The sequence below is a fragment of the Myotis nattereri genome (genome assembly GCF_964212035.1).
Source record: "Myotis nattereri genome assembly, chromosome: 8".
Taxonomy (NCBI): domain Eukaryota; kingdom Metazoa; phylum Chordata; class Mammalia; order Chiroptera; family Vespertilionidae; genus Myotis; species Myotis nattereri.
In genome coordinates this window covers 28,998,946-29,014,552 of record NC_138083.1, presented here as the reverse complement: position 1 = coordinate 29,014,552, position 15,607 = coordinate 28,998,946, and the positions used below count along the sequence as shown (strand labels likewise).

The following is a 15,607-nucleotide window of genomic DNA, read 5'->3' as shown; positions in this document are numbered from 1 at the left end:
AAAGGACCCCAAATGAAGCCTCACGCTATTCTCTGAAGCCTGTGTTATCATCGGAGAAGTTTCTGAATTGTTTCTCTTTTGTGCAGGGCATTTGCCTGCTGCTTTCCTGATTCCTCATTAGACTGAGAGAACTGAAATAAAAAATATCCTGGAAGATGTTTTCGCTTTCCTCTCACACATTACAACAAAGTAATTTCCTATTTCAATTTTAAATCAAGAGAAGATGCACATGGCTTGTGGGATGCACTAGATATTCCATTCCCAGCCCCTGAGACTATGGCTCTGCTATAAAGGAGTAATGAGGCCAAAGGATAACAAACTAAATAAATGCCCATCAGAAAGGGGACTAAGGAAATTCTAGTGCATACAATTAATGTCATACTGTGCAACCATTCAAATGAAGATGCAACTGTATATGGTCCCCAAGTAAATCAAGCCTAACGACAGAAAGTGCCTAAGAGTCATTTTGACTCTGCAGAGGGGAACTGGGGAACTTGCGAATTAGAGGTGGAGGAGAAACATTTATAGTAAACCCTTTTGTAGCATCTGCTTTTTTCATTTTTACCATATGTATGTGTAATGTGTTGGGAGAATCGTAGATAGATGATTAGATAGATAGATAGCTGATAGATAGGATGAATCATGGGTAAGTAGATTTAAGACCAAAAGTTTGAGAGAGAAAAAAAAAAAAAACACCAAAAAAACCCCAGCAGGTTCCATATTCTCCAGCTGCACCTTTTGTTTTTAAAGCCATCACTCCTTTTTCCATTTTCACCACGGTTTAGTTCTCTCTTGTTAGCAGGAGTTTTATCCTTCCTTCCTTAGGTAGTGGAGACACAAAACAGACTTAATCATTCATAGACAAACCCTGAACAGAACCGCACACCATACACAGCCTCCAACACACTTTTTTAGACTTGGAAGTGCAGGGGGCGGGGGAAGATGAGGAGCAATCTTGGGGGAGCCAAGTGGGACCTCGCCTCTCCCTGGTCTCCGATTGGCATCACTCCGCCTCACCCTTCTATTCCTTCATCTGGCTTTCTCTCCACCCACGCTCCAGACCCAGAGCATCCAGGCGACTGGGCCGGTGCAAATTGCCGCCCACTTGTGCCACCGCCCACGGGGCTGCCTCGTGACGTCAGGGCTGAGCGAGGGGGCGCCGCCTCCTAGGTGCCCGCCCCTCCCGGCCCTGCAACCGGACTTGCCCTTTAAAAGAGCGGGGCCCTGCGCCACACCGCGGGCACCACCGACACACGACTGCTTTCTGGAGCATCTTCCTCTCTCCTTCGGTCCGCATCTCGCTCCACTGGACCAGCTGCCCATCTTCTCCGCGCAGATTGGGGCGAGCCCGGCCATGCAGCCGGCTGTGCTTCTTGGCCTCCTGGGAGCCACGATGGTGGCCGGTGAGTGGGCGCGGCGGGCCGTTCAGCACCGCGGACAGCGCCAGGCTCTTGTCTTCCCCGTGGCCCGGCATCTTAGCGGGATGATCCTGGGAGAGAAAGAGGGTTCAGTGGAAGGTTTCTCCCTCTTACCTGAGGTTCTTAATTTCTTCTCTTCCCTGGGTGATTCCCTTCAACTCCCCGCTCCACCGTCTGACTTGGAAAAAGCCAGAGGGCTTCCTAGCCCAACCAGAGGAGCCTCAGTCATTTCATATCTGGGTTTCCCTGCCGTAGGGAGGAAAGGTGCCCGTGCCTCCAGGGCACGCTGTGCTCAGTTCTAAATTGCCAGGCCCTCTCTACCGGCCTGGAGAGACGCTGTTATGGTCTTATGCTGTATCTGACTTAAGTATTTGTTTGGCTTTTTAAAAAACTAGATAACCAGGGAGTGACAGGAATTCATGTAATATGATATAATTGGCACCTCCATATTTCCCTTTGTTATTATTATGATATTAACATGATGAGATAAACGTCTCATAGGTCTATAAAATATCATATCTTTTTATTATCATGCTCATATGTAATATATATATGTGTGTGTTCATGTATATGTGTGCATAGGGTTAATGTAATATTTTTCTGTATTTTGTATTTCCGTCACTAGAGAAAGGTAATTCCACACTCAAGTTAATATATTTTTGAGTTATGAATGGAAACTTCAGCAGACAATTTTATTTTTGTATTCTAGAAAAGCAATATAATAGAAAGTGACTACAAAAATATCCTCAGGAGTAATAAAAAATTGTTTTAGTCAATTTGGGAGGATAAGCTTTTTCTGTTTTTTTAAATTGAGTTATAATTGACATATAACAGGGTGAAATATTTGAGTCTCTCTCTCTCTCTCTTTTAAAATCCTCACCTGAGAATATTTTTCCATTGATTTTTAGAGAGAGGGGAAGGGAGAAAGGAAGGGAAGACACACAGAGAGAGAAACATTGATGTGAGAAAGACAGATAATCGGTTGTCTTCCACACAAGCCCTGACCTGGGCCAGGGATCCAGCCTGCAACGGAGGTACGTGCCCTTGACCAGGAATAGAACCTGCGACCCTTAGGTCCTCAGGCCAACGCTCTAACCACTGAGCAAAACAGCCTAGGGTGATAGTTTCTCTTGATGTGGGTAAAAATGTGAAATTAATCTTTCAAACTAGCTCTGGAGATTTTTAAAAAGTGTGTGTGTGTGTGTGTGTGTGTGTGTGTGTGTGTGTGTGTGTAAGTAAAGTCATTAGGAGTATTGAGACCATTAAGAAGTAAATAGATCACCAGATTAAACTGGAGGTTTTCTTTGGCTGTTTTAATGACCTCATAGAAAATTTTTTTTATCTGAGATTGAGATTCTAACTAGAATTGAGATGTTGCCATTCATGAATATGAAGCTTTTTACTGACAACAATTACTGGATCCAAAATGTAAAGAGACAAAAGGAAAGCCAGTGGTCATTTATTTTATTGCAAGCTACATACATTTAGAATTTTCTAAAATGCTTGCATTCTTACAAATTGCCTATAAGTGTTCTCAATTTAATTAAAGAAATCCAAATGAATAATCTGCAATCTTTCTGGTCAAAAATATCTTCAGAAAGGAATTGCTTAAGAGGCCAAAGCTGTGCTATGCATTGTACTGTGCAACACAATAACAGTGACATTTGTGAAGCTTATTTAACAATAGTGGTAAAATTCTTACAGCTCTCTTATATAAGAGAATATTTTAAGAAGGGTTCATATTTTAATATGAGCTAAAATGGAGACATTGTATTTAAAATTTATATTATCTATAATTCACCCACCCTTTAAAGTGCCTAATTTAGTGATATTTAGTATATTCACAGATTGTATAACCACTATCAAATTTCAGAACATTTTCATTACCCAGAAAGAAACCCCATATCCATTAACAGCTATTTTCCAATCCCACCTCCCCCAGTACCTGGAAATGAGATGTGATAACCTTCAAGCAGAGTTTGTTATTTAGCAAAATCTCAGGGCTGGGAAGAAACCTCAGGAAACCATATGGCTCATTTTCTACCCTTCAGAGCTTCTGGGGGAAGGGCTACACATTTTTACAGTAGCTACTGTGCACCCTATAAATTAACATGAGAGAAGTGGCAGTATGATAACCATATTATACCAGGTTAGATGGCTTCTGCATTCAAAGGGCTGGCTTAACTTGTTATTGTATAGCTTTATGTTCAATCTGGGAGCAAACCTTGATACTCTTATGAGATATTAATACTTTGGGTGTTATTCTCAGATTTATCATACAATATTATTTGACATTTTTCTACCATGTACTACTTTATTTTAAAATATATATTTTATTGATGTACTACTTTATTTTAACATAATAACTGGCTTTTCTTTTGTGCCTCCTGAATCTTTATTCAAAAACAGGAAAGGTAACTACTTTAGGGAAATCAAGATGTTTTGATTATGACTTTGTTGTCACGGGTTCTGTTGGAAGAAATACAATCGTACTTATATGTCTCACCAAGATGCGCAATGTACTTTCACAAGAAGACCTTAGTTCCTTCCCATCAAAAAGATTTCTGAAGAGCTTCAATCAGAGAAACAATACTGCTTTGTAATAATAAACGTGAGCTGAAAATTGTTTAGAGCAATAAAAGAAAAATATTTCTCTCCCCCCAAATCTGATTACTGTTAATACTTCGACAATATCAGTTGTTATTAAAAACACCTACTTTACATTTATCAGGGGGAAAAGAGGGAAGTATAAGCAAGAAGCTACAATACCAAAGAAATATAATAAAGCTTTTAAAGGCACCTTCTAGTTTATGAGAGGAGGAATTACCTCAGTTATTTTTTTCAGAGGATTTTACAGATTTCAGGTGGGAAGAGTAAGTGCCAAAGTGAGAATGTTCCCAAATAGCACTAATGGGGCGGGGGGGGGGGGAGAGTGAGGAGCGGGGAGGGAATAATGGCTCAGCGTAGTGGAGCCTGGGTGCCAAAGGTGGGTCATCTGGATCTTGTCTGAACTACATTTCAGGAAGAATATGGGGTCTTCATACCTTGTTAGCCACTTCTTAAACATTTCACAAATGATTTTAATATGCTGGATATCTTTGGGCCTCTTGAAACTATTGAAGTAGATCCCAGGTCATACTTTGAAGAGGAAACTTCAGTAAGGTGAGTAAATGGAATAGTGTTGTATTTCTAGGTTGAGCCCTATGATATGTAGTTGATTGGATGGAAGTGGTTAAAGAGGCTTGGGGAGCAAACACTTAGGAGGGAAAGGTCAGGTTGCTGATTATAAATAACTGCATTTGAGTAGCTTACATCTCCGATGTCTGAGAGTTTTCCTCTAGCTCTTCTCTTGTTTTAGGGACCTAGAAGAACTTTCTGCACTGAGCTTCTCCTCCAGGAAGTGCCAGGAGAACTGAGGAAATGAGCTTCTATGTACATAAATGCTTTGAGCTTGTCCAATGGAAAAGGCTTAGACAACACAAAGTCAAAGTGAAACATAAAAGTATCAAAACAGCTTTGAAAGAAAAAAAGAAGGCACTGGAAAATTAAAATCACCTGAAGCATTTCCCAAGCAGACATACTTCAATCTGGTTTAAAATAAGCAGAATCTCATGAAATTTAATTTAAATGAGTTAAAAATTATCCTTTTAAACTGCCTTCATACATAGTTGTTAAACTAAAATATCCTCATAAGTAGTTACTTGCATATTATGTTATGGACTTGATGCTCTATTAGTTAGAATTAGATACCTTCATGTTCTTTGCATGGCTGCAGACAATGGGGATTATATACAGCATGGACTGATAAGATGCATAAGCAAGCCTGTTCAGCCAGAGAGCTTCTGGCAGGTAAAAATGAGGTCATTGACTATGTGAGATAGTCACAACCATGTTTTTGTAAAGGAAGTGAGTTTGGGGGAGGATATTTTTCGGGGGTGGGACAGGAATAGGTATAGGAAAGCACAAATCTTTACCCTTTAGAATGGGCAGAAGGGTGGAGGAGGGCACGCTGGTTTCATCTAAACTAGGTTTATTTTAAACTTTTTATGGAAGTGTAATGGCAGATTGAAAACTGCACAGACCACAAGTATACAGCTTAGTGAATTTTTCATGCATTGAGCACACCTGTGTCATCAGCACCAAGATCAAGAAACAGAACATTAGCCCTAGCCGGCTTGGCTCAGTGGATAGAGCATCAGCCTGCGACTGAAGGGTCCCAAGTTCAATTCCGGCCAAGGGCACATGCCTAGGTTGAGGGCACATGCATGGGAAAGTTTCCTGCACTGCATCCCTTGCCCCTTTGGGCTTATTCCTGGGGGTGTGCAGGAGGCAGCCAATCAATGATTCTCTCTCATCATTGATGTTTCTATCTCTCTCTCTTTCTCCCTTCCTCTCTGAAATCAACAAAGAAATATATTTTAAAAAAAGAAACAGAACATTACCAGTACCCCCAAATCTCCCCTTGTCTGTGCTTTGAATTTGATTTATACTGGGTATAAGATAGCATTAATTTCCAAATCATGTTTAAGATATCACTAGGGAACACAGCTCTCTCTCTGTGTGTGTGGTGGTGTGTGTGTGTGTGTGTGTGTGTGTGTGTGTGTGTGTGTGTGTGTACGCGCGCGTAGTTACTAGCCAATCATACCCAACTATCTCCACTCTGTTCAGCTCTAATTTTGCCCCTGTCTCCAAGTATTGCAAGTGTGAGGTGGGGGATAATTCCGTGTTTGGATTCATACCACTTTCAAAATTAACTCAAGTCATTTCCCATTCTTTTTCTCTTTCAAAGCTGTCAGTTCTATGCCAGTGGACAACAGGAACCACAATGAAGAAATGGTAAGTTGAAATATAAGTCCAGAATCTAGACTTATATCTATATTGTAGATTATCCCACTCCTTATTACACCAAACCAAACAAAATAAACAAAAACGAACAACAAAAAAACACATCATAGTCTTACAAAACCAGGTTTTCATCCCTGAGGGAATGAGGGCAAAGGATATCCCCCCTGCCCTGGGCTCGCACCTCCTTCCTGGATGTTTTAGTGCCTCTGAGGATAACTGTCTCATCCCCCATCTTCCTCCCAACTTGTTCAGAAATGGATATTTATTTCTCTTCTCAGGGTGATCTTGGCCCAATGCCATCTTTCATTGCTCTGTGGAGAGGCCTGGGAGGTTTCATTAGTCCTGTAAATCTACATTCCTACCCCAAGGATTCTGCATCAGTACAGCTCACAGGGCCAAGCCTTTCTGGGCATCAGCTCTGGGTTCAGTAGTCTGTCATCCCATTGGTACCAGCTTTTGCCAACCTGCTTTTGGGTTTCCCCCAGGTGACTCGCTGCATCATCGAGGTTCTCTCAAATGCCTTGTCGAAGTCCAATGCTCCACCCATCACCCCTGAGTGCCGACAAGCCCTGAAGAAGAGTAAGTTTCCTACACTACCAGGGAGCGTTGTCCCTCCAGTGATCCTTGTTCCTGCTCCCTCTAGTTCACCTTCCACTTTACCTCCAAATGAATCAGGAACATGATGCAGTGGGGGGAGTATAGACTAGACTGGTATCAGGGGAAGCAGAAGATATGGCTTCTAGGCTCTACTCTGCCACTTGATAGCTACGTGACCATGGGAAAGTTTCCGCCACTGCCTCCCCAAATTTGCCCCTTTGGGCTTATTCCTCAAAGTAAAATGAGGGGGGTGGACTCAATGATTGTCTTTGAGATGTCTATCAGTTCTTAAATTCCTTGGTTCCAGAGTTTGGATTTTCATTTGGGTGCAGGAAGATGTGGGGAGTGCTTGTTTGTGATTGGAGGAGGGAGGACTGAGTGTTTTGGGAATGTTGGAAGATGGAGGAATAGAGGAGTGCCATATTCTCTTCTTCGCCTTCTACTCTTGACAATGATGATCTTCCAAGTTAGGAGCTGGGAAAGGTGACTTGGAAACGTGTGGCCTGTTTACATGACAGATTGGTTAAGCCATTTTAATGCAGAGATTATTCGAAGAAAGGCACTACCAAATGGTACCAGGAATTCCGGGCCTGAGAACTGGAAAGGGTGAGGGTAGAAGCAGAGCATCCAATAAGTCAGAGCAATAACCTTCTGAATCTAGATGGGATGTTTTCTCTACACAAATCAGCTTCTGTTGAAAACAAAACCTGATTAGTGATGCAAGCAGTATCCATTGGGAGTTGATGTTAAGAGATTAATTTTGTAAAACTATGCAGTCTCTCTTATGAATGAAGTCAAACTGATTTAAACAAATCCAAAAACACTGTTCCCTTCAACACCTCTTTATGCTTTTAAATTTTTAGTCAGGCTGGGAACAGTGGACTTTTCTTTTTCTTTTCACCTTCAAAATTTCTCATTGCACTTAAATGCATCGCCCATGGACACAGACAATAGTGCAGTGAAGGCCAGGGAGTGGGCAGGAGCCAGGTGGGGGAGGGGGAGCGGCAGAGGGGAAGAATGGGGGACATCTGTAATACCCTCAACAATAAAAATAAATTTTTAAAAATTTCTCATTGCAATATATTACTCTCTTGCTATTGCTGCACATGAACCCTCAAGCATAAAATGGTAAAAACAAATATTAGCAATTGACCAAAAGAATTGCCTGGAGGACTCAATCCACCATTGGGAGTTTCAGGGTAACCATAGTAGGTATATGAATCTCTTCCACTGGGTTGACCTGGTCATCCTTGCAACATTATAGAGCTGGAACACGCCAGTTCCCCTTTTCACTTGAAAGAGTGAGCTTTACACCTTGGTTTTACAGATGGACAGTGACTGATCTCACCTGCGGGGGCTTAAAGCTAAATTTAGGAGGAAGTGCTAAGCTTCAGGCACAAGCTGCTATTGGCAGCACACGTTTAACTGGGGAAAAATAAAAATACTCTGTTCCTGGAGAAACTAAGATGGCGGCATAGATAAACACCGGGAAATAGTCGCCCCACACAACAATTGAAAATTAGCCCAAAGGACGGAGCAAACATCGTCCAGAACAACAGGAAGGCTGGCTGAGTGTAATTTCTACAACTAGAAGAAAAGAAAAGCACGCTGAGAGCCAGAGGAGCTGCGGAGGCTGAGTGCAGAGGTACGCGGCGGCTCGCGCGCGGAAAGGGGGTGGCACCTGAGGACGCGGCTGTCTTTTTGAATCACAAGCTCCCGACTGCTCTGAACTCCGGTTCTGGGAAGTCTCTGGGGACTTAGGACTCATACGGGCAGAGGCTGCTCTCTCAGGCAGCAGCGGGCGAACTTGGGGGGCCGCTTTCCCTCGGAGGTGCTTGCAGCCATTGCCGGGACACTGAGACGCGCGACTCCGGGCGCGGAGAATCAGCCATTGCTTCTTTCTCTGGCCCTTTGCCTCCCTGAGACCCCGCCCCACCCGGGCTGCGGCAGAGGCTTTTGCATGTGAATGCCCCAGAACTTTGCAACCTGATAATTACCTAACTGCAGCCGGGCCAGCCAGACCCGGAACTTCCAAGAGAAGGCCCAAGGCCCCGCAGCGGCTTGCATTGCTTCACAGCTGAGCCTCTTCGTAGTTCCTGCTGTGTGGCCTCAGGCAGGGGCTGAATTAGCACCTCCTTAGATCCAGGAGCCACTGTACCCAGTGGTCAGAGGGGGACCATTCTCCCACTTCAGACACAGCTGCTTCCCACAGCCAATTGGCCTGGAGGTCAATTCCTCCCAGTGATCCTACAACAAGCGAGGCACCAAGAGTGCACCAAGAGTGTCCACCTCGGGTAACTGGGGAGGCTGAGCCACTGGGCCCTACAGGACACCTGGCGCGCAGGCCACTCTATCAACACAGGGAAGCAGCCAAAATGCGGAGACAAAGAAACAGGTCACAATTGGCAGAAACGGAGGAGGCCAGACGACTGGATATAGAGTTCAAGGCCACGTTTATAAGGTTTTTCAAGAATTTTATGGAAACCGCCGATAAATTTAATGAATCCCTCAAGGAGTATGGTGAGACCATGGAGGTCATGAAAAAGGACCAATTAGAAATTATGCATACACTGACTGAAATAAAGAATACTTTACAGAGCTCCAACAGCAGACAAGAGGATCCCAAGAATCAAGTCAAAGATTTGAAATGCAAAGAAACAAAAAATACCCAACCGAAAAAGAAAAAAGAAAAGAGATTCAAAAAATATGAAGATAGTGTAAGGAACCTCTGGGACAACTTCAAGCGTACCAACATCAGAATTATAGGGGTACCAGAAGGAGAGAGAGGGCAAGATATTGAAAACCTTTTTGAAGAAATAATGACAGAAAACTTCCCCCACCTGGTGAAAGAAATGGACTTACAAGTCCAGGAAGCGCAGAGAACCCCAAACAAAAGGAATCCAAAGAGGACCACACCAAGACACATCATAATTAAAATGCCAAGAGCAAAAGATAAAGAGAGAATCTTAAAAGCAGCAAGAGAAAGACAGTCAGTTACCTACAAGGGAGTACCCATCCGACTGTCAGCTGATTTCTCAACAGAAACCATGCAGGCCAGAAGAGAGTGGCAAGAAATATTCAAAGAGATGAATAGCAAGAACCTGCAACCAAGATTACTTTATCCAGCAAAGCTATCATTCAGAATGGAAGGTCAGATAAAGAGCTTCACGGATAAGAATAAGCTAAAGGAGTTCATCACCACCAAACCAGCATTATATGAAAAGCTGAAAGGTATTCTTTAAGAAGAGGAAGAAGAAAAAGGAACTCTTACCATTTGCCACAGCATGGATGGAACTGGAGAGCGGATAAATACCACAAGATCTCACTTATTTGTGGAATATAATGAACAACATAAACTGATGAACAAGGACTGATCCAGAGACGGAGAGGCATTGATTGGACTATCGGGCCTTGGAGGGAAGGTAGGGGAGGGTGGGGGCAAGGGGGAAAGATCAACCAAAGGACTTATATGCAAGCATATAGGCCTAACCAATGGACACGGACAACGGGGGGGTGAGGGGGTGAGCGGGGAGAGGGGGGGTAGAGGGTACACATATGTAATATCTTAATCAATAAAAAATATTAAAAAAAAAAAAAAATACTCTGTTCCTGACCAGCAGGCGGTAGGAAGGGGCCACACGGTCTCTGCCCCGGGAAGCTGAGATCCTGCCTGATCATGGCATTATTGCAGCCGACCCTCAGAATGACATCGGTATCTGGCCAAAGCCTCCCTGCTTACCTGAGCCTACCTGGCCAGCCCCACCAGCCTCAATGCTGCACATACCACCACTGGCTCTCAAAAGGCAAAGGGACTGGTGAGGGGCCAGCCCTCAGGTGTCTGGGTGTGAAAGGTCAGAGACATTTCAACTGTCTCATAAAACATGAGAATGTTATCATGGCAGGCTGGGCAGTAAGCAGAGGGATACAGACCTTCCACTGTTCTTGGACATTTTTGCAGAACAGACCAATTCTTTTCTATTTTGCAAATGTCAGTTCAACATGACTCATCAGAGCCATGAAAATGAAAATATAATGTGAACCACAAATATAATTTCAAATTTTTTAGTAGCCACATTAAAAAGATAAAAAGACAAGTGAAATCAATTTTAATAATATATTTAATTTTATCAAATATATTTTATTTACTATATAATTTGTATACATCCAATGTATTTATGATATATAGTATCCAAAACATTAAAAATATTGTCATTTCAACATATAATCAATGTGAAAAATTAAGATGTTTTACAATTTTTATATGAACTTTTCAAAATCTGGTGGTTACCTTACGCTTATAGCACATCTTCAGTTTGGACCAGTCGCATTTCAAGTGCTAAATAGCCGGAGAGCTGGTGGGCCCTACAATGGAGAGCTCAGATGTAGACCCAGAGCTGTGAGTGTCATTGGCTGCAGGCATTCTATCTGAACTCAGTGATAGAAGTTGAAATCCAAACCTCCCAGCTAACAAGTCCGACAGTGTTAACTGCATATCTCCTTTCAGGGGATGTCCTTGAGTTAAGGAGGGTTTAGTACAGGAGCTGTCGACATTTGAAAAAGACGGGAGAGAACAGCATTCAATTAAAATATTGGGGTATACCATCTACTGTTGACTCTTGGAAATACAAAGAAAACTCAGTATACTGATCTTCATCCTCAACATTTGAGAGCATGTTGGGCAGATGGGACTGAGTGAAGGAAGAAATGGCCTTTCCACTGCTGTGTAGTTTCTCAGTAAACAAATATACACCCTTCTTCTCACCAAAACGGTTATATTGTCATGACTGCTAGGTTTAATTTAGATAGTTGATTGGACAATAAAAGTCAGATAAACTAAAAATTTAAAATGTTTCAATTTTTCTTTTAATTTTGATATTTTTTATTTTGGCTATTTAACTTTATTTAGCTGGATTCTAGGTAGAGCCATTAATACAATGGTAACTTTTCAATTCCTGCTTAGAGCAAAGATGGAAAGAATAGTCCCAAATCACAGTTCTCTTACTCTCAAGGTCTTAGTCTGCAAAAAGATGCATTAGACAAATTCTAAGGTTTCTTCTGGTTCTAAATTCTAATATTTCATAAATCTATACTTGGATTGAATGTGATCATCGATAGGACCAATGAGAGATGCTGGTTGGGTGTTATGAAAACATAAAAATAGAGAATTTATTATTAGATTGAAACAGCCAAGGAGTTTTCATACCACTTGCTTTTAAAGGGAATCTAGGAGTTCCAGTGGCCCAATTGGTTAGCACGCAGTACTTATAAAATGAATCTAAGTATATTCTTTATTAACTTAAACATTTTTCAAGTGATTGTTCAGCATCCTTGGGATTTGTAGTGGTCACTGAGATTGAACCACAAGCAATTCTGAAGTTATACTTACTCTTTTAAATTTTTCATTACAGGTGGAAAAGAGGTTAAAGATGAAGAGAAAAGTGAAAATGAAAAAACAAGGTTCGAAGTTAGATTGTTAAGAGACCAAGCTGATGCCTCAGAAGCCCACAGGCCCTCCAGCAGGGAGGACACAGGAGACCCAGAGGAGGCGGGCATCCAAGGCCTGTCAGTGGCCAACACAGAGGGAGGTGGGCACAGCCGAGAGGGTGCAGGCGAGCCCCAAGGGAGCCTCCATCCCTCTGAGAGTCAAGTCTCCAAAGAAGCAAAGTCATACCATCCTGAGAAGAGCGAGGGAGAGGACGGTGAGGAAGAGGAAGGAGAGAAATACCCGAAAAGGGAGCATGGGGAAGGTGGCAGTGAAGAGAAACACCTGGAAGAGCCAGGCGAGACGCAAAATGCCTTTCTTGACAAAAGAAACCAGGCTGCAGCTAAGAAAAAAGAGGAAATAATGTCCAGATACAATACACACTCTGCCAGGCTCCCCGAGGAGAAGACACACAGCAGGGAGAGGAGTAGCCAAGAGAGTAGAGAAGAGACAAGGAACCCGGAGAAACACTCCCACGAGTCTAAAAGCCAATCTGGGAGCCAGGAAGACTCTGAGGAAAGCGAGGAAGACGCCAGCCATGAGATGGACAAACGACACTGGAGGCCGAGACATCACCACGGGCGGAGCAGGCCTGACAGATCCTCTCAAGAAAGGAATCTTCCCTCAGAGGAAAGGGGACAACCCCATGCGGAATCCGAAGAGCCCAACGTGGGCATGGCCAGCCTAGGGGACAAGAGGGACCGTTATCCAACCCACTACAGGGCTTCAGAGGAAGAACCCGAATATGGGGAAGTCGTGAGGAGTTATATAGGGGTCCCGGCTCCTGAGAACCTGGAGGGGGGGCGTTATGGGGCCAGAGGAAATGAGAAGTACGGGGCTCCAAGACCTCCCAGTGATGCGAGCCAGGAAGAGGACAGGCGAACTCCCCCCAACGCAGAGCTTGACAACATGGCATATGGATACGGTGAGGAAAGTGAGGAGGAGAGGGGCCCTGAGTGGGGATACCGCCACAGAGCCAGGGTCGGGGAGCCTGGGGCCTATGCCAGTCCAGACAAAGAAGAGAAACGATTTTTGGGTGAAGGACACTTCCGTGTCCAAGAAAACCAGATGGACAAGACACGGAGGCACCCGCAGGGCGAGTGGAAAGAGCAGGACAGAAATGACCTCAACTATGGTGAGGAAAACGGTGAGGAGGGGGCCCAGGGGAACTGGCAGCGGCAGGAGGACCTGCAAGGCACTAAGGAGAACAGGGAGGAAGCCCGGCTTCCAGGCAAGCAGTATGCTCCCTATCACACCACGGAGAAGAGGAGGAGGTTAGGGGAGCTGCTGAACCCTTACTACGCCCCTTCCCAGGTGAAGAGCGGCCATTTTGAGAGAAAAGATGACATAGATGACAATCTTCTTGAGGGTGAAGATGAAAATGGCCTGACCTTGAATGAGAAGAATTTCTTCCCAGAATACAGCTATGACTGGTGGGAGAGGAAGCCCTTTGAGGAGGATGTGAACTGGGGATATGAGAAGAGAAACCTGGTCCCCAAACTGGATCTGAAAAGGCAGTACGATCGTGTGGCCCAGCTGGACCAGCTCCTGCACTTCAGGAAGAAGTCGGCTGAATTTCCGGATTTCTATGACCCCGAGGAGCCGCTGAGCCCACACCACGAAGCAGAAGGTGGAAAGGACAGGGCTGGCCCCGGAGTTCTCACCGAGGAAGAGGTACAGTGTGGGGATTTTGTTTAAAATTAACTTAAGATGGTTCATGTTAATATGCTCAAGACTATCTGGTATTAATGGGGAGAAACTGGGAGTTAATCACCATGATAATGCACCCCCAGTTAACGGAGTGGAGGCAACTTCTGTTTGATTACTCCCCCTCCCCCCATATCTTGCCACTGTCAGCATCCCTGCCCACCTGCTGCTCAACCTTGCCCGCACACTGCAATCCCCTGGAGAGCTTGCAGAATGACTGATGTCTGGGACTCGCCCCCCGAGATCCTGTTTGGTACTGGGTGCTGCCTGGGCACCAGACTTTTTTAAAGCTCCCAGGTGGTTTCAGGATTCAGCCAAGGTTGACAACCAACCACTGCTCTGGTGTCTTCCCTTGCTTATTTGGCACTGCATCACTATTTCCCAAGGAAGAACAGATGATAGAGAAATTAGTTGTTTTGGTCTTTCCTTGCCAGCACATGGCTTGATAATAATCAGAAATTTACACCTGGGAGAGGTAACATGATCAGTCAGGGCTGTCCCCTTTTCCTCATATTGATCACATAGGTGCTTCTCAAACCTGACTGTGCATCAGCATCTGGAATTCAGTAAGTCCCAGGTGGAGTCCAAGAATCTGCATTTCTGAGGAGTTCCTCAGTGACGCCGCTGCCTGGGGGCTACACTTTAAGAACCACTGATGTAGGGTGTCTCATATAACCTCTAACATATCAACAATTCCCCTTTCTGTACCTGCTGCCTTAAACTACAATGAAATAAATTGATCTGGAACCTCATGCTTCTATTTTTCTGTGTTTTTTAGGAAAAAGAACTTGAAAACTTGGCCGCAATGGATTTGGAACTACAGAAAATAGCTGAGAAGTTCAGTGGTAATCGAAGGGGCTGAGGGTCGTTGGAGCCAAGGGCCATTTTAAGAAGCAGCCTTCACATTATCTATTTCCCACCACCATTTATTTAGCCAAAGGCAGAAAATAGAATTTACTATTCATTAAGTGCTTGAAGCAATCAGGAATGTCTTTAATTTTTGCCAGAATGCTATTGAAAATAAGAATAGCATGACTTGTAGCATATTCTCTCGCAAAATCAACATATTAACATGCTTGTGACAATGACTGTGCTACCATCTTTGAAAAAAATGTTTGTATCCGTTTAAAATAATAAAAGATTCATCTGAAACCTAAAATTTCATGTTCTCAGCTTCCTTTGAGTTAATATGGAGGAGTGTGATTTCCAAGTCCATTCTTTAAGGTGAATTCTAAAGATAGCACTAGGATTTATTGGTCTTGGATTTACAATAGGAAAACAATGCAAACCTTTCAAGGATATAAAGAGAGATCGGGAAAAGACATTTGCTCCTGCAGGCTGGAGAAAGATTAAATAGGCTTGAAGAACCTGTTTGGAAAAAAAAATAAAAAGAGCTAAGACATTACTTTAAAAATCCTATAATCTGGAGAGCTCTGAGAATATCTGGCCCATGGTCAGTTTTCAGGGCTGAGGAGAAAGCCTGGATAATGGGAAGAACTCAGGACTGGGAATCACATCTGGTCCAGAAAGATCGCTGAACCATCAGGGCCTGATTTCT

At 43.6% G+C, this 15,607-nt stretch overlaps 1 protein-coding gene across 2 annotated transcripts; it reads left to right on the top strand.

Moving 5' to 3' along the window:
- Positions 1–935: 935 nt before the first annotated feature.
- Positions 936–15,202, top strand: CHGB (chromogranin B). Of its 2 annotated transcripts, XM_081096479.1 has the most exons (6): positions 1,240–1,403; positions 2,327–2,452; positions 6,208–6,254; positions 6,749–6,842; positions 12,269–14,016; positions 14,828–15,202. In XM_081096479.1, exons 1-6 carry the CDS (start codon positions 1,355–1,357, stop codon positions 14,909–14,911), a joined length of 2,148 nt encoding a protein of 715 aa, XP_080952605.1. In that variant the 5' UTR covers positions 1,240–1,354; the 3' UTR covers positions 14,912–15,202. The 2 variants fall into 2 exon arrangements, with proteins under 2 accessions (XP_080952606.1, XP_080952605.1); XM_081096480.1 differs by lacking the exon at positions 2,327–2,452 and having other exon boundaries at positions 936–1,403.
- The last annotated feature ends 405 nt before the right edge of the window (positions 15,203–15,607 follow it).